This window comes from Myotis lucifugus, unplaced genomic scaffold (assembly GCF_000147115.1).
Source record: "Myotis lucifugus unplaced genomic scaffold, Myoluc2.0 scaffold_32, whole genome shotgun sequence".
Taxonomy (NCBI): domain Eukaryota; kingdom Metazoa; phylum Chordata; class Mammalia; order Chiroptera; family Vespertilionidae; genus Myotis; species Myotis lucifugus.
Genome location: NW_005871080.1, coordinates 7,452,375 through 7,477,176, shown reverse-complemented (window position 1 = coordinate 7,477,176; position 24,802 = coordinate 7,452,375). Strand labels below are relative to the sequence as shown.

General features: G+C 38.8%; 1 protein-coding gene across 1 annotated transcript in view; it reads right to left on the bottom strand.

Annotated features, from left to right (window-relative positions):
* LRP1B (LDL receptor related protein 1B) overlaps window positions 1–24,802 on the bottom strand; it is a 1,324,618-nt gene that overhangs the window by 569,079 nt on the left and 730,737 nt on the right. Inside the window, exons 23-24 of the mRNA XM_023752441.1 lie at window positions 19,891–20,136; window positions 543–740 (exon numbers count right to left, since the gene is read on the bottom strand). Of these exons, the coding sequence (XP_023608209.1) occupies window positions 543–740; window positions 19,891–20,136 (444 nt within the window). The remainder of the gene's footprint in view (window positions 1–542; window positions 741–19,890; window positions 20,137–24,802) is intronic.

Here is a 24,802-nt window from a genome sequence, read left to right as displayed (position 1 = left end):
TCTGGGCATTGAGTTGCTACACAAATATAACAGTTTCAAGAGAAGTTGTTATATATTATGTATATATATTCATCTCAAAGACTTGCTACTTAAAAAAAGCCTAGATTAGACAGAAGAGATAAGTCAAAACATGGCAAAAATATTTAGCTCCTATTAGCAGTCTTCGCAAAAATTTCTTCACCATTTCTTTGAGATAGTCTGAAAGACTATAACAAAATAAAAACAACATTTTTTAACTCACAAATATAATCGTTAGCATGTAGAAGATAGTTACTTTTTTCTTATAAATAAATTTCTTCACCACATGTCAGTGGTAAAGCCCACAATTTAAAAATGGAATGAATACCACAGGCCTTCACCACTCACTCCCCCAACATATTCTCACAGGTATATGTGACATCCCTGGTTTTACATATGTTTGGGAAGAGCTAAAGAACCAACAGCCAAAGATTAATCAAAACTTCTTTTGATTACAATATATTTTCTGGAATTTTCAGTTAAAAACTAATGTAAACATTAAGTTAAAATTGTAACATACGTACCTCCACTTTCAGAAAGCTTGCCTCGATATATTCTGTCTTCTACAACATCTGTCCAATAAAGTAAACTTTGATTGAAGTGAAAATCAAGAGCTATTGTGTTTCTCAATCCAGGAACAAGTAGACTATAGTCTCTTTTATGAAGATCAATCCTTCTGATTTCATGGCGAATAGAAAAGATGATGAATGCTTCAAAGGGATCTGAAATTAAATTTATTTTTAATAAACTTATGAAAATATTCATGTACTTTGGTAAGTGTAATAAAATGCTTGAGGTCAAAATCCATTCATTCAAAAGTATAATTTATCATATAATTATCTGTCATTAAAGAAGCAATAATTTTTCCCAAAACTTAAAAGAAAAAACTTGAATAATTTAGGTTTATTGTATTTATTAAAATAAGGTATAAATTATTGGAATTCAAAGACAAAATGGAATATTTTCTGTTTTTATGGAGTTTCAGCTGACAATGCAAACCTTAGGAAAACACAGAAAATGCTAAGAATTAGCTAAAACTAGTTCTGCCACTCAGCTCATCACATGCCTACAGGTTCATGAAGGAGAAAGATCCAATAGAAAGAGGATTTTTATAAAAACAATTGATGAGTGTAAAGTTAAGAAGCGGTCCCCATAAAAATGAAGATTCAATGTTCTCCACAGTCCAAGAAAGTCATGAGTACACTGTTCCCCACTAGTCTTTAAGCCTAGATCGGGCCTGAGTGGAAAGAAAGCAAGAAGCTTTAAAAACAGAAATAAGATTAAAGTTTTATATTTTGTACCTGAAAAAAAGTTTAAACACCCAAAAGTTACCAAAAAATTGTTATTTAAAAAAATGTATCAAACTCTGTACCAACTACTGGCCAACATACTATTATAATTTACACTTGAATTCTGTTTAATGAGTACATTTTTGAGGAAGAGAGCCAGGCTTGCAAAGATTTCCCCCATTTCCATATTAGTGTCAGCTCTCCGCATTTCCCTTTAGAAAAATTGGTTTTCCTATCCCAAATGTAGATACATCCTCTGAAAGTGAGCTGCTATAATCAGCCCTGTTTACAGTGATCCTCCCAGGAGGTGGATCAAAGTCTGGTTAATGGGTTTGTAAGATCTAAGTCTGGTTAATGGGTTTGTAAGATCTGAGTCTGGTTAATAGGTTTGTAAACTTGGAGAGAAGCTTTCAAAATGAGGGAACCTACTCTCTTTTCCTTTTAGGTCACCAATCTCTAAGGCTAATGTTGCGAATATTAATGTTCTTGTAAGTTGAAGAAACCTATTCATAGTATTAGAGAAGAGAAAAATGTCACAGAGAATCAAGCAGCGATGACCTGGGCAGAGACTGTGTTCTAAGAACATTCAAAGCAATAGTTCCAATTACCCCAAAGACTAGTTCCCTCCTTCAAATCTCCTATGCACACCCCATGCTTTGTATCTGTGAGCCAATGTATTTATCAATTCAAATTCATTTGAACTGGGTTTCTATCAATTGCAAACAGGTTTACTGTTCTTATTTATCTCATCTTTACAGAGAGGCCTTTCCTGATTAGTTACCTAATTAAGACCCATCTAAATTATATCACCATGGCTTATTTATTCTGTTTGAAGTATATTTTAAAACCAGTATTTACTTGTTGGTCATTTATTTCCCTCACTAGACAATAAGCTCTATGAAAATAGGGATTTTATCTGTCTTGCTTGTTATGATGTCCCTAAGACCAAGCACCAGAGGAAGAACACATGTAAACCTTAGGTTCCGAAGGGTGTGAACCTAGGCTGGCAACCCTTAGTGTAGGGGAGTTGCTGCCATTTTCCCCCCCACTGGACATGAATATACTTTAGGAAGCTCTTTCCAGCACATTAATTAAATGTTTTTGAATGAATGAATGTGGAGAGAAACTGAATACATCCCAAGAAACTAGATGATAGATAGTAAGGGAGAGAGCCCTGCCATGATCAGAAGAGCTAACCAATAGACCTGCAGCTGACTGTGTAGTACATAAGTCCAGCCAACACCACAGGAATTGCTCAGAAGGCCTGAGAACTTGTGAGCAAAAATTATGTGGATTGTGATCACTTAGCTATTGTCATTATTTATTGCACAGTGATAACATCACTATGACAATAGCTAACAGATACAAGACACTAAACATGAACAAAATAGTTTCAAATGGCCCCCAAAAGAAAAAATACTCATAAAATTTTAAATCAGAATATATCACTATTAATGCAAAAAATGATTATGATGTTCTATCATTTAAAAGAAAGATTAGGAGCCCTGTTTGATTTTCTGCTCTGGCTATGAAACAACTCTTTGCTTTTGAAAAATTATTTATCTTTTTTGAAATTAAGTGTCCTTACCTGTAAAATGGGGTTAACATAACCTACTTTCAATCTAACTTAACCTGTTATCAGAATCCAATTAAATAATGTATGCAAATTTGATTTGTAAGCTGAAGTCTGTCACAGTAAATACAAATGTGGAGGTTATGGTGATGTAGTAAAAAAGTTATAGACTTGGAGTAAGAAAATGCAGGCTTAAGACAGAGTTCTGCTATCAACTATCTGTGTACATTGTAGAAGTTTTCTTAAACTCTCTGACCCTCAACATTTTTTATGTGTAACATAGTTATTATGGAAATTGATAATTAAAGTATGAATACTTAATATCTTAATATGTGTTTAATAATTATTATGGATATTAAATTCCAAAGACTACTCAATGGAATAAGCAAAAGGGATATTGCATAAGAGAAAATGCTGAAATGATGATACAGTGAAAGGAAGTCAGATATTTCTTAGCATGTACTAAAACTAGGGACATTTCAGCTCTAAACAGCTTTCCCATCCTTTAGCTTACAGCTCGCCCTTAGTCAAGCACTAAATTATCAGTGCAGCAGCTATTTGCTAGAGAAATTTATATTTAATACCTATGAAAGAACATATATTTTTAAAATTACAAGGTAATGTGTTACTGTCTCTGCCCTAGGAATATCACACCAGAGGAAGAAAGAAATTCAGAAAGAAAAAAAGGAGAAGACAAAAGAAAAGAAATTCAAGTTTCATCTTCCCTAACACTGGAAGACATCTGCGATCAAAAAGCCACAGTATAAGAGGAAGGGCTGATGAATGCATGTAAACTGGAAAAATGTTTCTGAGAGGATGCCTGCAGCTCTCAGAAACTAGCAGATGTACAAGAAGGCCGACAGAACAGTTCTCAAAGGAGATAGTGTTACTAAGGGGCAAATCCCACAATCACTCTTTAAAAAAGTAGGATGGGAGTAACAACCTGGTCTCAGGACCCCCTGAGAACACTGTTAAGACCTAGGAGGAGCGTCTGAATGAAGAAACAAACAGGCATGCAGTATATTAAGTGAAAAAAATAGGCTCAAAAGTCTACATCCTATACGATTCTATTTATATGACATTCTGACAAAAGGCAAAACAACAGAGACAGAAAGCAGAACAGTAGATGCCAGCAACAAGGGATGGAGAAAGGGCTTGATTACAGATTTTAGACAAAACCACTAAACTCTCTACATAAAATAGCTTTTGAAAAAAAAACAAAATAGAAAACAACGAATACACGTTAACAACAACAACAACAAAAGATAGGGAATCCAGGAATAAAATTATTAAAAAACATAAAAAGATTATATGAAGAAATTTTAAAACACTAAGAAAGAAATAAGACATCAACTATGGAAAGGTATACAGTATTATTAGATTGAAAACAACAACATCCTAAAGATCTTGCTTCTGTCTAAATTAATGTATACATTTTCTGTGGTGAAAAATAATTGCAACAACCATTCTTTAAAATAATACTAGATAATTCTAAAGGTTATATTAAAAAAAGTATCACTCACCAGAAGAATTTCCGGATAGATATATAATAGTGACTTACTTCAACTGGTATTAAAATATATTATTGTTTCAATAGAAAAATACTTTGGTACTGATTCATAACTGACTATAAGGCTGAGAAATATGATAGCTTTAGGAAACCTGGAGAAGAAATTAAGTTGGAAAATTTTTCTGCCTTACCCCCCAAAAAATTTCCCGATGGCTTAAAAATTTTGATGTAGTAAATAAAACCATGAAAAGTGCTAGTAGTAAAGATAAAACATATTTTTAGAACTCCAGAATGAGGAAGGGCCTGTCTGAGTTTGACACAAGTCAATGACAATTGTTAATGTATGTTTAAAAAATTACAGGACACAAACAATGTAAAACATGTCAAAAGGCAAACTGGATTAAATATCTACAATATAATAAAGAACTAAATTCTCTATTACACATGAGCTCCTATAAATTGACAAGAAGGAAATACTCAAGTAAATAAAAGGTAAAGGGTATTGAACAAACAATTCATAAAAAGAAAAATATAAACAACTTTTACATTGTAAAAAGTTTTCAATTTCTCTCATAAAATAATACATTGATTTTAAAATAATGAAAATGTTTGATAAGACACTGTATCGATTAAAGTGTAGACAAAAGACACTCCGACATAATGATAATGGAACTATAAACTATTATAATCTACTAGAGGCCCAGTGCACAAAAATTTGTGCACTCGGGGGTGGGGGGCGGGGGGTCCCCCAGCCTGGCCTGTGCCCTCTCGCAGTCTGGGACCCCTCAGGAGATAACGACCTGCTGGCTTAGGCCTGCTCCCGGGTGGCAGAGGGCAGGCCCGATCCCTAAGTGCAGCCCCTGGTCAGGCTCAGACCAGGGCCAATTGGGGAGTTGGGGCGCCGCCCCCTGTCATGCACAGAGCAGGGCGGATCAGCAGGTTGGGGCGCTGCACCCTGTCACACTCAGGGCAGGGCCAATGGGGAGGTTATGGCTCTACTCTGTCACACACAGAGCAAGGCCCGTGGAGGGGGGTTGGGGCGCCATCCTCTATCACCCACAGAGCAGGGCCGATCAGGGGGATGGGGCGCCACCGCTGTCACACTCGGGACAGGGCCGATGGAGAGGTTATGGCTCTACCATGTCACACACAGAGCAGGGCCCGTGGCGGCGGGGGGAAGGGGCGGGGGGGGTTGGGGCGCTGCACCCTGTCACACACAGAGCAGGGCCGATCAGGGGATTGGGGAGCTCCCCCCATCAGGCACAGAGCAGGGCCCGTGGGGGGGGGTGGGTTGGGGCGCCGCACCCTGTCAAACACAGAGCCCCAGGGCAATCAGGGGATTGGGGAGCTCCCCCCTATCAGGCACAGAGCAGGGCTGATCAGGGGGTTGGGGCGCCTTTCCCTGTCACAAACAGAGTAGGGCGGATAGGGAGGTTGTGGCCCCGCCCCCTGTCACACACAGAGCCGCAGGGCGATCAGGGGGTTTGGGCGCTGCCCCCCCCGTCACGCTGATCCCGGTGCCGGGAGCCTCGCTGCTCCGCTGATCCCGGTGCTGGAAGGCATATTACCCTTTTACTATATAGGATAGAGTCCTGGTGCACGGGTGGGGGCTGGCTGGTTTGCCTGAAGGGTGTCCTGGATCAGGGTGGGGGTCCCCACTGAGGTGCCTGGCCAGTCTGGCTGAGGGGCTAAGGGCTGTTTTCCGGGTGGCGAGTGACTGGAGCTCCCAACTGCTCCTTGTTTTCTTTTTTTTTTTTTTTATTCTGGGCCACCTTTAGCTCTGAGGCCTCGCTGCTGAAAACATTGATACAAAGTTTCGGTCTGGCTGGGTTTCAGTCCGGCTGTTTTCTGGTGTTTTGTTTACCTTCTTATTTGCAACATAGTACATAGTTGCTTAGAGTTGCAACTGAGAGGCCGGCAGCAGCAGGCGGGGAACGTTGGAGTCCGCAGCAAGCAAGCTTCCCTGCTTGCTTCAGTGCCTGGCTGCCGGCCGCCATCTTGGCTGACAGTTAATTTGCATACACTCACTGATTAGCCAATGTAAAGGGTAGCGGTCGTACGCTAATTACCATGTTTCTCTTTTATTAGTGTAGATATGGAGAACCACTGGACAACCATAAAAAAATCTATCATCTATCTATCTATCTATCTATCTATCTCCCTTGACCAAGTAAGTCCATTTGTCAGAAATTCATTATAACGATAAAGTTTTATATACAGTATATGTGGCAGATAAGCAAGGAAATTCTTTGCAATATTTGTAATAGCAAAAGATTAAAAGCATAAATTTTCATCAATAGGTATCTGAAAATAACATACGGTACAGTCATACAGTGCAATATGATTTGGCCACATATACTAATGTGATTGCTAATTGTGTGCTACCATGAAATACTTACCAATACCTTGTAAGTAGAAAACAGCAATATACAAACAGTGCACATACTACACTAACATTTAAGTTAAAAAATAAAAGATTTTTCTAAACCTATATAAAAGTAAATCATAGAATAATTATTAAAGGATTGATGAAGGAATGCTCTTATCTCTGCCATGGTAACAGGTGACTGGGATTCAGGAGTGGGAACAAAACAAATTTTCACTTTATTCTGCATTGGTAGAAGTTTTAAGCATTGGTATATACATATTTCCTATTAAGATCAGTTATTCTTAAGAATAAAAATTAAACCTATAAAAGAAGGAATTATCATTTCCAGCTTTTGGAAACATAAACACAACAAGAATTATTTAGGCATGACATATGTGCTGAGCAAGGTAATTCAGTATGACAAATACCGTAAAACCTGTTTTTTCCCTTCAGGAGGACTCGTTTTTACTATAACAATATTTAAGAGATGACTTATTGCTCTTACTTGTATGCCATATTTAAGAAAAAGTATATATATATATATATATTTTTAAATATATTTTATTGATTTCTTACAGAGAGGAAGGGAGAGGGATAGAGAGTTGGAAATATCGATGAGAGAGAAACATCGACCAGCTGCCTCCTGCACATCTCCCACTGGGGATGTGTCCGCAACCCAGGTACATGCCCTTGACCGGAATCGAACCTGGGACCTTTCAGTCCGCAGGCCGACGCTCTATCCACTGAGCCAAACCGGTTTCGGCGAAAAAATATATATTTTAAAAATCTTTATTGTTTAAAGTATTATATACATCCCTTTTTTCTCCCACTGACCACTTATAGCCACCCCGACCCCACCATCCCAGGCTTCTACCACCCTATTGTCTGTGTACATGGGTTATGCATACATGCATACAAGTTCTTTGGTTGGTCTCATCCCACCCACCCAACCACAAAAGTATATTTTTTTGAACCACAAATTACTGACTTGTCTGTTACAACTGAAATAAGATTCTACAGTAAAGGCCTAGATTCTGCGTTTGCCTCTGATACAAATAAAGGAAAGTCACTAAAATTATTAGGTCTTGCTAGAACCGGTTTGGCTCAGTGGATAGAGCGTTGGCCTGCGAACTGAAATTATTAGGTCTTTTTGTCTTGGTTTTTAAGATAAAATAACATTTTTGGTCATAAATGTTATTTTGCACCTCCAAGCGGCTCCAGAGCCAGTGCAACCAGTGGACAGCTTAAGACTAGACTGGATTACATCCCTACCACATACACACTCTAAAATATTTGTGAAGACCCACCCCCCAGCCCAGGGTTCTAGTTGAAGGAAAGGTCCCCATAACTTCTGGGTGTAAAAACCAGTGGAGATTGTGGGTAACTGACACAGGCTGCTGGAGTCCCAAGCAGTTTTTCTTAAAGGGTCCTAGCACAGGCTTACTTGGACTCACTCCCTCTGAGCTGCAGTGTTGGGGCAGCAACTTGAAAGGGACCAGGGACATATAGGGAATAAATAAATTGTGTGGCATCAGGGTGAGGCCTGGAGGAGCAGCTTTCTGCCAGACAAAAGTGCTGGCAGAGGTCACTGTTCCTTTGCTGAGCTCTCCCCCGAACAGAGCTAACAGGTGGGCACCATATCTGACTCTCCATCAACCTGGCTCACACTGTTTGCCCCACCCTGCTGATTCTCTGAGGCCCCTCTCCACCCTAATTGCGGGCCCATCCAAGCTGTTTTCAAAGGCTTTTCCATACAATTGGCCTCTCTTGCCTCATGCACTGAACTTTCCTAAAATCTCTCACACAAAAGGCATCTGGCCTCTGTGTACCCCCTACCTCTTGCTAAGTGACCCCAGTCCCAGGACTAGTGGCAGCTGGCCTTGGTTCACAGCTTGGCCTCTCCTGGACACCACCAAGCCCAACACAAGTAGCAGCCATCTATAGGTCACTCTGTAGCTCGTACTGGGTGGCCCCAGGCAGGACACAGGCAGTGGCTGACTTTGCACCTCCCGGAGGCCCCAGAGCCAGTGCAACCAGTGGACAGCTTAAGACAAGGCTGGATTACATCCCTACCACCTACACACTTGTGGGGCAGACTCAGTAAGCACCAAAGCCCCACGGAAGCGGGTCCTGCTTCATAGGGTTCACTCCTGCACAGCAGCTCCTCCACTGCAGTCACAGCTGGTCTGTGCAGCTGATTGGCCTGGGGGTAAATCTCTCCCAGTGATGCCAACAGCAATCAAGACTCAACTACAATAGAATAGTGCACACAGCCCACACAGGGGCATACCTGGTGCGCCCAGCTCAGGTGAATGGGGAGGCTGCACCTGGGCCCTACAGGACACCTATTACACAAGGCCACTATACCAATTCCAGGAGACATACAGTTCTACCAAATACACAGAAACAAACACAGGGAAGCAGCCAAAATGTGGGTGAGGATGAACAAAAAAAAAGAGATTGTATCATGAATAACAAAATTTCAATATTTTTAAAATAGTGATTGCGAAGACATTATTATTTATTGGTTTTAAATATTTTTGGAAGATTTCATAATAGAATGAATGATGGTTAAACCATCTTGTTGTGTGCTTTACTAAAACTGTTCAAAGCCTTTCAAGTTCTTGATTTAAGTCATTTTGTGTTGAAAATATAGTTGTTTGATAAATGTTACTTGATTTGCTTAACTATAATAAACCAGTTACTAAAAATAAAAATATAAATATTAAAAATCATATTTGAACTCTGAATCTTGATAACTTCTCCAATGCCTCACTACTTTTAAGATTTATATTGATTTATTAAATTATTATTTTTTATTTGAGAGAATAAAAAAGTTGTAATGAATAATCCAATAAGTAATTTCATATGCTAGTGGGAAATCATGAAGACTGAATTTCAAATTTCCAAGTCTTACAATAGTTTTTTCTTTAAAAAAATAAAACTGTGTATAAAATATTTGGAAATAAAACACAATGAAGAAATTTCTGTTGTATACCAATTTTGATGTAGTATATTATGTTCTTTGGAGGCAAACTCAATTTAAAATGAATATCAGCAAAATATGAAGTAGTCATTCATTTTTATAGTTTTCTGGTAATTTTTCTAGTACACTAGCTCCTGTCTCAGAAATGACTGAACTTAACAGCTCAAACCAGCGCATTCCACTTTTAATTTAGAACTGGTTTAAAATTTTTCTGCTTTAGCATATCATGAGATGACAGATGTACAAAACAAAGAGGTTACAATTTACATTTTTTATGTTGATAAATTTCATGCTTATAAATGTAGTATATCACAAGTAGCTTTAAAAAATACTCACAAGACTGTAGTGTTCTACATATAATTCCATTTTAAGTCCCACTACAGGTCTCATAATGATTTTTACAAGACAGAATAAAAAAGCAGTAGATGACTTGTCTAAGAAAAAAAGTCTCTCTATAGTGTTCTCAGGGTGAATTGTTAGTATAAGTCTACAACCAGCAATTCTATAGGAATAGCGCCTGATTCTTTATTATATATTCAGCAAAAAGTGATATGTAGTTACAATGTTTTATTTTCTGATATTTAAGAGTTTTGCTTTTTTCTTTTTGTATTTAATAATTTATTTTTATTTCTCTCTCCCTATCATTAGATATATTTCTTTTACACAGTAGAAACTTATGAATTGTAAGTGATCTATCATTTCTCTGGCTCAATATATAGTATTACTTCCTTTTTTTCATTCCTATAGTTATATTGAGAATAAATGATAGTTAAATATTACTGAAGTGTGATATACATAAAGGCAGAGGACAGGGCCTAGAGAAAGAGGAGAAAGATAGGCTTTCAACTATTACTCAAACCTGTGAATTTATAAGATTTGTCACCAGCTGTCCATCAGTTTTTCTTGCAAGCTATTTTTGTTTATTTGTTTTTCTCCTCTTAATTATTTTCCTGGAAATTTCTGGATATTTTTTTCTCAATAGCTCTGCTTTATATTTCTAGTTTTTAAAAAGTCATCTAGCCCTGGCTGGTTTGGCTCACTGGATAGAGCGTCGGCCTGGGGACTGGAGAGTCCCGGGTTCGATTCCGGCCAAGGGCATGTACCTTGGTTGCGGGCACATCCCCAGTGGGGGGTGTGCAGGAGGCAGCTGATCGATGCTTCTCTCTCATCGATGTTTCTAACTCTCTATCCCTCTCCCTTCCCCTCTGTAAAAAATCAATAAAATATATTTTTAAAAAAAGTCATCTATTCTTTCTGCTAATAAGTAGTAAGAATTGGAATGTGGATTGTGTGTGATGAGAGAGAGAGAGAGAGAGAGAGAGAGAGAGAGAGAGAGAGAGAGAGAGAGAACTCATTGGGGTATTGGGGTAAAGGATTGAACAGAAAACTTTTCATTTCTAGGATATATCCCATTGCCTTTTGCTAAATTGCATTTAATAAATATTTGTGATGACATAAATGAGTGAATGACTAATTATAAGACTCAATGAATAGTTAGCCCAGAATACATCAAATATGAAGGAGATAAAAATTATTATGGGGAAAAGAAAAGGAAAGGACGAAGTCAGTGAGGGAAGCAGAAAGATACAGAGAGATACTATAAAAAAGGTCAACATGACTAAAATTAAATTAAAACATGGAGAGGATATTTGAAATGTATAAATTTTAGAACATACAATTAACTCCTACAAATCAATAAGAAAAGGTAGTGATATTAACAGAAAAATTATCAATAAATAAAATTTTAAAAATAACTTTGCTCTAATATCTCTTAGTCACAAGGTCCTGAGGAAATGAAGTAATCTTTCTGTGTCTGTTTCCATAGGTATCAAATCATAGTAATAATATCCAATTAGTTTCTTTTTTAAAATATCTTTATTAGTATTGATTTTTAGAAAGAGAGGAAGAAAGAGGGAGAGATAGAAACATCAATTGTGAGAGAGAATCATTGATTAGCTGCCTCTTGCACACCCCCTTGGGATCAAGCCTGCAATCGGGGTATGTGCCCTTTGACCCGAATAGAACCCTGGACCCTTCAGTCTTCAGGCCAACACTCTATCCACTGAGCCAAACAGCTAGGGCATCCAATTAGTTTCTTATAAGTTACTAGAGGCCCAGTGCACGAAATCTGTGCACTTGGGTGGTGGTGGTGGGGTTCCCTCAGCCCAGCCTGCACCCTTTTACAGTCCGGGAGCCCTCAGGGGATGTCCGACTGACGGCTTAGGCCCACTCCCTATGTGTCGTAAGTGCCTGCTGGTGGCCGGAGGGAGAGGCTCCTGCTACCGCCACTGCGCTCACCAGCATGAGCCCGGCTTCTGGCTGAGCGGCGCTCCCCCTGTGGGAGTGCACTGACCACCAGGGGGTAGCTCCTGCTTTAAGCATCTGCCCCCTGGTAGTCAGTGCACGTCATAGCGACTGGTCATTCTGCCATGGGGCCAAAACCAGCTCTCCGAAATCCCCCGAGTTGTCCCGGATTATGTGAGGGTGCAGGCCAGGCTATGAGATACCACCAGTGCATGATCAGGGCCGGGAAGGGACCGCGGAGTGCTCCAGGGTGTGTCTGGCCCATCTTGCTTAGTCCTAATTGGCCGGACCCCAGAAGCAAGCTAATCTATAGGTCGGAGCATCTGCCCCTTGGTGGTCAGTGCACGTCATAGCGAACGGTTGAGTGACCTTAACATATCATTAGCATATTATACTTTGATTGGTTGAACTGCTAACTAGACACTTAGCATATTAGGCTTTTATTATATAGGACGAGAGCCCAATGCACGAAATTCATGCAAAAGTAGGTCTTCCTTCCCCTGGCTGCCAGCACTGGCTTCCCACTGGCACCCGGGACTCAGGCTTCCCTGCGGCTGCTGGCAGGCACTCAGGACCTGGGCTTCCCCTGCAGCCCCGGCTTTGTCTGGATGGTCGTCTGGAAGGACATCTGGTCTAATTAGCATATTATGCTTTTATTATTATAGATAAACAAATTACCCATCACATTTTAGTTTTATTTTTTATTAACAAGTTGTAATGTTAACACTATTGCAGATGTCCCCCATCCCCTTCCTTTGCTCATCTCCACCCACCTCCACCTCTCCCTAGGTCTTCACCACACTATTGTTGAGTTTTCAGATGCTTAATGAATGATAGGTATTAGAAATACAGTACAGTGGGGCCTTGACTTACGAGTGTCCCGACTAACGAGTTTTTTCAGATACGAGCCGTCTCTCGGCCGATTTTTTGCTTTGAGTTGCGAGCTAAAATTTGGGTTACGAGCCAGCTTCAGATACCCCACCGCTAGTTGGCGCAGCGAACGTCACAGTGAACGCCACAACATCAGCCCAGCATCACGTGTCTCACTCGTTCACTTTAAGATTTGACATACGAGTAATTTGAGTTACGAGCTCTGTCACGGAACAAATTAAACTCGTAAGTCAAGGCCCCACTGTATTATAATAATTAACTTGAAGAAATGATTCATAGAGGAGGGAGTTTTGAATAGAGTATAGAATTCAAATTTCCAGGGGGAATGTAGACAATATTGTCATCCTGAAAGATCATAGATGACAACAAACAGAGCGCACGAAGGAGACGGTAAAATAAAGTGATATCTGTGAAAGTACTTTATACACCCTTGCCCCCTATACATTACTATCATTACTAATGATGAAACAGTAATAACATGCCTGGAGTGGAAACTCAGAGTGGAAGATAATGAAACATCAGGTTGCAGAGATAAAATAAGTAGAAATAAAGAAGGTCCTAAATAGCAGGCTGAAGAATTTGTGTTTCTTTTCATACATGATAGAAAGTTACTTTAAAATAATGGATTCAGACTATGTTAAAGTGTCATTTTATTAAAATAAATAAAGGAGTGGATGGCCAGAGCACATTCCCCCAAACAGTTTCACTCTCCTAATCTCACTTTATATTCTACTACAGGCCCGGTGCACAAATTCATGCACCAGTGGGATCCCTCAGCCTGGCCTGCGTGATTGGGCCGAAACTGGCTCTCTGACTTCCCTCGAGGGGTCCTGGATTGCGAGAGGATGCAGGCCAGGCCGAAGGACTCCACTGGTGCATGATCGGGGCCAGGGAGGGTTATGGGAGGTTGGCCAGCCAGGGAGGGACCACGGGAGGGCTCCAGGGTGTGTCTGGCCCATCTCGCTCAGTCCCAATCGGCCAGACCCCAGCAGCAAGCTAACCTACCAGTCAGAGTGCCTGCCCCCTGGTGGTCAATGCACATCATAATGAGCGGTTGAGAGGCCTTAGTTTATCATTAGCATATTATGCTTTTATTGGTTGAATGGATGACCAGACACTTAGCATATTAGGATAAATTTATTATATAAGATTATTCACAAAGGTAACCATCTGCTTATTATTTTTTTTTCTTTCAAATTTTATTCTTAACCATATTACTGACAGCTTTCCTTTAATTCTCATTTTCCAGATTTGGATTTCTCTCTCCCTCTTTAGTAAAAGATTATATTCCTTTAAGTTTCAATATTCTTCTCCTCATAACCTAGAAAAATAAAATTATGACAGCAAATAGAGAAGACTGCCATCATTAAAACACAGGCAACTCTGGGCTCCACTGTGGTACTGATGCTACTCAATTTAAAGAGGGTTGAATCCAAGAGATACTGTGCAGAAAAAGATTAAAATATGGAGAAAGAGGGGAACAGAGAACCGGAGAAGTCAAGGATAATTGAAATTGTGATCCTAAAGACCAGAAGAAAATTGGAACCACTGAGATAACTATGGAATATTGAGGGCAAAAAGAAAGTGTTCATTTTAGCCAACTAATTTGATGTGACTTGATTATATCTGGTGGAATGAATCGGATAGTAAGAAAGAGATAATAGCTATTGATGTAAATGCCACAGTAATCAGATTTGAGGTGATAACAGAAGCCCTCAGAGTGAAAAGGAGTTTTCCAAGAGACATCTGAGAATTAAGGTTTGGGCAATGGACATAGTGTACTAGTAGGTGGTCATTATAAGAGAAAACAAATAGGAATGCTATAATGTTCTTTCCAATGATACTGGAAACATGCTGCAATATTGCAAGGGAGCTGCCTAGCAAAAAGCAAAGAAACAAATACTTTAGAAGAAAGTGTTTAACAATATATGTATTTGCGTTAAAGTGGGAAGATGTAAGGAACTGATAAAATTAAGTATTGGGATATCCAAGAAAAGTAAGATTTATAGTTAAACTAGTGGCTCAGTGCATGAATTCATGCACAGGTGGGGGGGTCCCTCGGTCTGGCTTGCAATTGGGGCGATAGGGGGGCCTGCCTGCTAGGGGGGAACCGCAGGAGGTTGGCCCCAGCAGCAAGCTAACCAACAGCCGATTCCATGAGGAATCAGGCTCCCTCCTCCCTCCTGTCTGGGTCCAGGGTGCGGGTGAACCAGATTCTGGGCTGTCAGGGCCTCAGCAGCAAGGTCTGGGTCAGCGTGTGCTATAGCTACCTGCTGGTCGTCCAGTTGTTCCGGTCGTTCTGGTTGTTTGCTTGTAAAGGTCGCTTAGGTTTTTATATATATAGATAACATAAAAGTAGTAATTATGAAAATCATTACATTTAACTAATAAGTTGTTAGGTGTAAACTTAAAAAAACTTGTATTAAGTTCAGCAATTTAGAAAAAAACAGGTGGTATAGAATTTAGGAAGAAAAAAATTAGAGAAGAAAACATGAAAGAACAAAAGAGCAAAATTCAAAAGGAAAAAATAATGTGGTATCATTGTTCTAAATTGAAGCATAAAGAGTTGTATTACTCTTTATTTCTGAATAACAAAGAGAATAAGCACAGGTGTTGCATTCAATAGGAAAAACACATTTTAAAAACCAGGACTCAACTTAAGAATTATGGAAATAAAGAGAAGAGCAAAAACAAAAAGAAATTTATTTATGAAGTTCTATAATTACTAGTCTATTTATTTTTATTGAACTATGAATCTAGGATAGAACTTTTTGTAAAAAAAATGAAGTAAATGAAATGCTTTAGAAAGGGATAAATTACCAGCAGGTTACATTCTTCATGTAAGAAAAGCCCCATATTATATTTAAAATGTAAAATATAGGCAGGTCAATTTTTGTGCTTTGCAGTACTGTGGTTTTTTTTTTTGTTGTTGTTGTTGTTTTTTACAAATTAAAGGTTAAATGCTACTTAGTTAAGCAAGTCTATTGGCATCATTTTTCCAACAGCATTTGTTTACTTAATGTCTCTGTGTCACATTTTGGTAATTCTTGCAGTATTTCAAACTGTCTCATTATTATTATATTTGTTATGGAGATCTGTGATCTATGACCTTTCATGTTACTACTGTAATTGTCTTGGTGCACCATGAACTTGCACTCATATAAAACAGATAACTTAATGGATAAATGTTGTGTGTCTTCTGATTACTCCATTAACTGGTCATTCCCACCACTCTCCCTCTCCTAGGGCCAATGCATTCTCTGATAATATTAAATTTAACAATATTAAAATTAAGTCAATTATCAATCCTAAAATGGCCTGTAAGTGTTCAAGTGAAGAAAGAGTCAAATATTTCTCACTTACATCAACAGCTAGAAATGACTGAGCTTAGCAACAGAGTCACGAAAACGTCCAAAAGCCTTGTGCACCAGTTAGCCACAGTATGAATGCAAAAGAAAAGTTCTTGAAGAAAATTAGAAGTGTTACTTAAGTGAACACACCAATGATAAGTAACAGCCTTAGTGCTTATATATATACTAGAGGACTGGTACTCAAAATTCAGCCCAGACTGCACCCTCTCCAATCCAGGACCCCTCGAGGGATGTCCGACTGCCGGTTTAGGCCTGATCCTGACCTGGTCATAGGCAGTCATCTTGTGAGGGCATGAGGGTTAATTTGCATATTACCTCTTTATTATATAGGATATATAAAAAACAACAACATTTAGTGGTCTGGATAGAAGATCAAACCAGCCACAATACCCCTAAGCCAAAACCTTCAATTGAGGAAGCTGCAGAAGAAAAGTTTGAAGCTTGGCTGGTTCGTAAAGTTTAAAGAAAGAAGCTGTCTCCATAATCTAAAGTGAGAAGTTAAAGCAGCCAGTGCTGATATAGAAGATGCAGAAAGTTATCCAGGAGATCTAGCTAAGATAATTAATGGTGGCTACCTTAAACCACAGGTTTTCAATGTAGATGAAACAGCCTTATTTTGGAAGAAGATGCCATTTAAGACTTTCATAGATACAGAAGAGAAGTCAGTCCCTGGCTTGAAAGATTCAAAGGATAAGCTGACTCTCTTGTTAAGGGCTAATGCAGCTGGTGACAAAGTTGAAGCCAATTCACATTTACCATTTCAAAAACCTAAGGCCCTTAAGAACAATGGTAAATCAACTCGACCTGTGCTCTATAAATAAAACAACAAAGCCTGAATGATAGCAACTCTGTTTACCATGGTTTACTGAATATTTTAAGCCCACTGTTGAGACCTACTGCTCTGGAAAAATGATTCCTTATAAAATAGCACTGCTCCTTAAACATGCACCTGGTCACTGAGGAGCTCTCATGGAGATGTACAATGAGATTAATGTTGTTTTCATGCTTGTTAACAATATCCATTCTGAAGCCCATGAATGAAAGAGTAATTTTGACTTTAAAGCATATTATTTCAGAAATACATTTTGTAAGGCTATAGCTGCCATCAACTGTGAATCCTCTGATGGATCTGGGCAAGGTAAATTGAAAACCTTCTGGAAAGAAGTCACCAATCTAGATGCCATTAAGAACCTTAGTGATTCATGAAAAGAGGAGAAAATATCAACATTAATAGTAGTTTAGAAAAAGTTGATTCCAAACCCGATGGATGAATTTCAAGGGCTCAAGACTTCAGTGGAGGAAGCAACTTCAGATGTGGTGGAAATAGCGAGAGAACTAGATTGAGAAGAGGGGCCTGAAGATGTGACTAAGTTGCTGAAATCACATGATAAATTTTCACAGATGAGGAGTTAATTCTTACGAATGAACCAAGAAAGTAGTTTCTTGAAATGAAACCTACTCTTTATGAAGACTAAAGTAAAGATGGTTGCAATTGCAATACGGGGTTTATAGTATTATATAAACTTAGTTGATAAAGCAGTGCCAGTGTGTAAAAGGACTAACTCCAATTTTGAAAGAGGTTCTACTGTAGGTAAAATGCTATTAAACAGTGTCACATGCTACAGAGAAACTGTTTGGGACAGAAAGAGTCAGCAAACTTTATTGTTGTCTTACTTTAAGAAATTGCCACAGCCACCCAAACCTTCAGCAATCACCACCCTGACCAGTCAGCAGCCATCAACATCTAGGCAAGACCCTCCACCAGCAAAAAGATTATGACTCTTGAAGCTTCATGTAATAGTTAGTATTCTTTAGCAATAAAGCATTTTTAAGTTGATGTATGTACAGTATATTACTTAATAGACATAATACTATTTCACACTAAATAAACTACAACAGAGTAAAAACATAAATTATATATCTACACTAATAAAAGACAAAGATGCTAATTGACCATACCTTTGCTACTCCCAAGCCACGCCCACCAGCCAATCAGAGTTATTATATGCAAATTAACCCAACCGAGATGGCGGCCGGCAGCCAAGGAGCTGGAGCAAGCAGGAGGCTTGGTTGCCCTGGCGATAGAGGAAGCCAAGCTTCCCACCTGCCTGGCTGGCTGTGGCCTCCACAAAAGGCAACAAAGTTTCAATTATAGAAGCTAAATAAATCCCAGATACCTGCTTCCAGCCAGCCTCCCCTGAGAGCTTGGGACACTGGGGGCCATGGCCAGCCTGCAAACAGCCATCAGCCCCTCACCCAGGCTGGCCAGGCACCCCAGCGGGGACCCCTAACATGAAGGGGCTGTGGCCAGCCTGCAAACAGCCATCAGCAATGGGTCTAATGACTCCTATTATTGAAGTAGTTGTAGTTTTTAAAGCTTGAACATAAGTGACATTTTGAGATATAGAAACTTTAACATGATATTAATATGTGATTACTTCTATTGGAGATACAGTCAGAGTTGCTGATAGTAATTGGTCTGTGTCATACATTCACAATTGGAAGAAATGTTAACTTTCAGTGAGATTTAAAGAAAATAAAGGTGTGATATTTTCCCCAACGAAGTTCATGGACCCCTTCAATTCTAGTCATGGACCACTAAGTGTCCTGCAGATACAGCTACAAATCTGGAAAGACAGTGGGACGCCATCATTCATTAAGCACCTAATGGGTGTGGGGCACAGTAACAAGTATTCCATGCTATTCTTGCAACATGCTATAGGGCAGATATTGTTATAATGGGCATTGGTATTTAAACGATGAGAAGACTGGAGCTCAAGGAGTTTTATGTACTGTCTGGAGTCACATCCATAATGAACGCCAGCTGCAGGATTAGAATCCAAATGCCGAACTCCACAGCCTTCATATGCTTTTCCCACTGTGAAATATGACCTAGAGCCGTGGTCGGCAAACCGTGGCTCGCGAGCCACATGCAGCTCTTTGTCCCCTTGAGTGTGGGTCTTCCATAAAATACCACGTGCGGGCCGCATGTACAGTGTGATTGAAACTTCGTGGCCCATGTGCAGAAGTCGGTATTTTATGGAAGAGCTGGTATTTTGTGGAAGAGCCACACTCAAGGGGCCAAAGAGCCGCATGTGCCTCGCGAGCTGTGGTTTGCTGAGCTGCAGTTTGCCAACCACTGACCTAGAGAATCAGCACAGTGTTTCGAATGGGAGTTACAAGATGAAAACAGCCAGAACAAGGAGTTGTTTTCAGGAGTGCTAGGAATACAGTTAGAAGTGTGGGAAAGGACCAGACTTTAGATTCTAAAAAGAATGTAAAGAGAAATAAAAGTAAAAGCTTTGGAGCATACAAAAGTAAGTTCCTAGGGGGGTTGATGATAAAAACAGTATCTGAGGGAGAAATAATCAGATGAATTGTAAGGATTATTGTAACATTTCCTGTCCAGAAGATTCTACTTATGCCTTACCTAAAATTAGATAAACCCTTTTGCTAATTTTCTGAAGGTGTCTTTAGATTTTTTCTTAAGTTCTATTCTTAAATATAGAAAGATACACAATACACAGAAACAAAAAAGCACTTGCTATTGTTAAATATAGCAAAACACACATCTACTTACCAATACTTGTGCAACTTTCACCGTCTACATCCAGCTTCCACCCCTCATAACATGAGCACTTGACCGTGTGCTTGTGCTGCTCACACACTTGACTGCACTTTAGGTGATTGCTACAATAATCCACAATCTCACACGTTTTATTGTCTTTGTGGAGCTGAAGTCCTTCAGGGCAGGAGCAGACAATTCCTCTTCCAGGAACAACAGAACAGTGGTTGCTACAGCCTCCGTTGTTCAGAGAACATTCATCTATAAAAGGAGAAGAGATTTAAGGGCATTATCAGTTGTTGTGATCAATTAAATACTAATCATTGAACTCAATTCCCTGAGGCTGAAATTAGAGAGAGAATATAATAAATAGAAGACATTCTTTTCAGATTTCTTTTTCAGGAGTTGGGCTAGGAATGATGAAATAATTCATCCAATGACCAAATGTAATTCTGTATGATAGGAATTGAGAATGAAAGATTTTCATTTCTGTAAAACTTTGGAGTATATTTGGTTGTACCCACAGAGGTAAATGGGTTCAATATTTCTATTATTAGTAGAGTAATTGTGGTGAGCCTTTTATCAGTTACACAAAATCAGTTGTTGAGGTCTTCCCAAAGGGATGCATATACATACATTGATGATCTGAACATTTGATTTATCATGATGTTTATAAGTAAACAGGCATATGCATACATATGCATAATATCCATATATCTTTTTCTGCATCTATAGTCTGATTTATAATGATAATGCAGAATGGATTAGTTTCCCCTTTACAGGCTGCAGCCATTTATTTTTAATTTAGGTAAATTGTATGATATATATATTTGCCATTATAATCTGGCTGAAATAATGAACAACTAGTATTGACTGCATGAATAATATAACTGGTTTATAAAGAAAGAGACTATTATTTTACAGAATTTATAATATCTAATTATATTAGATATATTAATGTATCATTCTACTCCATCATAAAATTGCAGGCTCCCTGAGGGTACAATATATGTGCTCCGTTTACCAGTGTATATGAAATAGTTAACACAGTCCCTAGCATGGAGTAAGCAGTTAAAAATATTTGTTGAATTAAAATTGTCCAAAAGCACAAACTGCCTTAAAATTGAGTAACTACTTGTCCAATTGGGAAAATTACAAGTTGGAATATTTATCCCTTGAAAAAAAACCAGCTAATTATTTGCAATCACATTACTTGCAAAAAAATAAATAATAAGAAGGGCAACGGAAACTTTTTTTTTTTTTGCTTTAAAATGTTTTGAGTACTTTTCAAAGGCTGTTTAATTAGAAATTGTATTTTGAGACAAGCTAAAATAGAATGTTGTTCAATAACTGGCAAGTTGCAGTTATATATACTTACATACCTCAAATATTTCCTGTCATCCATGGAAATTTATCCAGTTTAAAATTAGGCTGAAATGTAAGGTTTTAAAAAAATATTTTTCACACTTGTTAAACTTCCATATGGGTCAACTTTTCTTTATATCAATTGTTGCCATAGAAGAAGTGACAGTAGTAAGAAAAGAAAATGATAATATTAACTATTTTCTTTAAGAATGCAATTCAAGTTTGCATTATTTTAGGGGAAAAAAACAATTCATTTCTTGGTTCCTCCAAATATGTCTATTCACCCATAATGATAATAATTTCAAAACATCAGTCATTTCAAAATATTTGCCCCCTTTTAGTTCAACTGGCATTCTTTTATTTTTAATTCTTCATTGTTTAAAGTATTACATGAGTCTTTTTCCCCCCATTGACCTCTCCCCTACCACCCCCGCCCCGAAGCACAAGCCCTCACCCCACCTCCCCTGTCTACTATCTCACATTCTTTTTCAATAGAATTACTGCAAAGAAATGTCACTGTATCCAGCAGGTGGGGAAAAAAAAGTTACAGCCCTGCTGGCATAGCTCACTGGTTGAACACTGAGGTCATGGTTCAATTCCAGGTCAGGGCACATGCCTGAGCTGTGGGCTCAGTCCCCAGTGTGGGGCATGCAGGAGGCAGCCAATCAATGATTCTCTCTCATCATTGATGTTTCTATCTCTCTCTCCTCTCCTTTCTTCTCTAAAATCAATAAAAATGTATTTGTTTAAAAAGTTACAATGCTTTCAGCTTATTTCAAAGATGACTGTTCTCTTAGTACTGAAGTGCCTCTTGCTGACACTATATGAGGAATTAAGTCACAGATTTAGGATAAACAAAAAAATTCACGTTGAAATCTAAAACTAAATAGGGAAACTTAATGCTAATATTTGTATGGCTAGACCCTTGTCCGTTCTTCCTTAACCCTATACCTGTCATTAAAAAAAAAAAAGTATCTGACAAAGACTCTTATTCACCAAACTCTAGTCAGGTTCCTCTGAGCTCTCTTGACAACTGGTCCCCAACCTTGGCCTATAAAAATGGCAAACTCTAGGCACAAATAATTTCATTCTCCACTCCTGCCTGCACTGTTCCACCCAATAAGAGATTCAACAAATACTGGAAAAGTTTCTAACAGCTCAAGGCAGGCGGCATTCCTAGAATGACTCCGCCCCTCCAACACCCCTCACCCCCCTTAAAGTGCCTGCCTGAGAAAGCTCCACCTTGACAGGAGAATTTACTCTTTGTTCCAGCCAAAACCTGGTGATAAGCACAGGTCCCTGGACCTCTTCTTAGAGTGGTGACTTTAGAAACCTTGCAATTACAAATACTACTTTCTCTACACCTTTTTTATGTTTTTTAGATGTAAATATTCTATCACTTAAAACTGTCTTCTCAAAGATTTGAGAGCAGTCTCGGTCAAATGCAAACATGCACAGAGATAACCAACTCACTCTTGCTCTCAACCTTGCTCTAACGTGCTCCAATGGTCCCCAGACATAAAGACTTGAGAATCTATAGATTGCTTTGGGTAGTATGGACATTTTGATGATGTTGATTCTACCAATCCATGAACACGGTATGTTCTTCCATCTGTTAATGTTTTCCTCTATCTCTTTTTTCAACGTTCTGTAGTTTTCTGGGTAGAGGTCTTTTACCTCCTTAGTTAAGTTTATTCCTAGGTATCTTAATTTTTTTTGGTGCAATGGTAAATCCATACTACCCAAAGCAATCTATAGATTCAATGCACTCCCCATTAATATACCAACAGCATATTTCACAGATCTAGAAAGAACTCTCCAAAAATTCATCTGGAATAAAAAAAAAAACACCCGAATAGCTGCTGCGATGCTAAGAAAGAAGAACGAAGTAGGAGGGATCTAAATACCAGATATCAAGCTGTATTACAAAACCACTGTTCTCAAAACTGCCTGGTACTGGCACAGGAACAGACATATAGACCAATGAAATAGAATAGAGAACCCAGAAATCGACCCAAACCACTATGCTCAATTAATATTTAACATAGGAGGCAAGAACATACAATGGAGTCAAGACAGTCTCTTCAATAAATGGTGCTGGGAAATTTGGTCAGACACATGTAAAAATATGAAACTAGACCACCAACTTACACCATACACAAAAATAAACTCAAAATGGATAAAGCACTTAAATGTAAGATGGGAAACCATAAAAATATTAGAGGAATCCACAGGTAGCAAAATCTCAGATATATGCCGAAGGAATTTCTTCACTGACACAGCTCCTAGGGCAATGGAAACTAAAGGGAAAATAAACAAATCGGACTACATAAAAATAAAAAGCTTCTGCACAGCAAAAGAAACCATCAACATAACAAGAAAACCCACAACATGGGAGAACATATTTTCCAATGATATCGCTGATAAAGGTTTAATCTCCAACATTTACAGGGAACTCATACAACTTAACAAAAGGAAGATAAACAATTCAATCAAAAAATAGGCAATGGACCTAAATAGATACTTTTTGAAAGAGGACATACATAAGGCTGAGAGACATATGAAAACATGCTCAAAGTCACTAATCATCCGAGAGATGCAAATCAAAAAAAAAAAAACAATGAGGTACCATCTCACAACTGTCAGAATGGCTATCATCAACAAATCTACAAATGACAAATGCTGGAGAGAATGCGGAGAAAAAGGAACACTCGTGCACTGCTGGTGGGAATGCAGACTGGTGCAGCCACTGTGGAGAACAGTATGGAGTTTCCTCAAAAAACTAAGAATGGAACTCCCATTTGACCCAGTGATCCCACTTCTGGGAATATATCCCAAGAAACCAGAAACACCAATCAGAAAGGATATATGCATCCCTATGTTCATAGCAACACAATTTACAATAGCTAAGATTTGGAATCAGCCTAAATGCCCATCAGCAGATGAATGGATTAAAAAACTTTGGCACATCTACACAATGGAATACTATGCTGCTGTAAAAAGGAAGGAACTCCTACCATTTGCAACAGCATGGATGGAGTTGGAGAGCATTGTGCTAAGTGAAATAAGTCAGTCAGAGAAAGATAATATCACATGCTCTCACTCATTTGTGGATTATAATGAACAACATAAACCGATGAACAAAAACAGATGTAGAGACAGAGAATCATTGATCAGATGCTCAAAACTCAGAGGGAAGGTAGGGGAGGGTGGGGGTGAGGGGGAAAGATCAACCAAAGGACTTGTATGCATGCATATAGCATAACCAATGGATGTGGACAACAGGGGGTGAGGGTGAGGGTGAGGGCAGGATTGGGGGGATGAGAGGACATTGGGGGGATAAGGACACATTTGTAATATCTTAATCAATAAAGGGAAAATAAATTTAAAAATATATATATAAATTTGTTTTGTTTTTAAATTCTGTACTCTCTGGAGTGGAGAGTAGGACCTCTTTATTTACTGCTTTTTGGGCTTTTGCTTCAGGCTGTTTTGTTTTCTTTCTTCAGTAGTTCCAACCTCCTGTTGTAACTTGAATGTTAGGTTTAATCCAGAAAGAAAC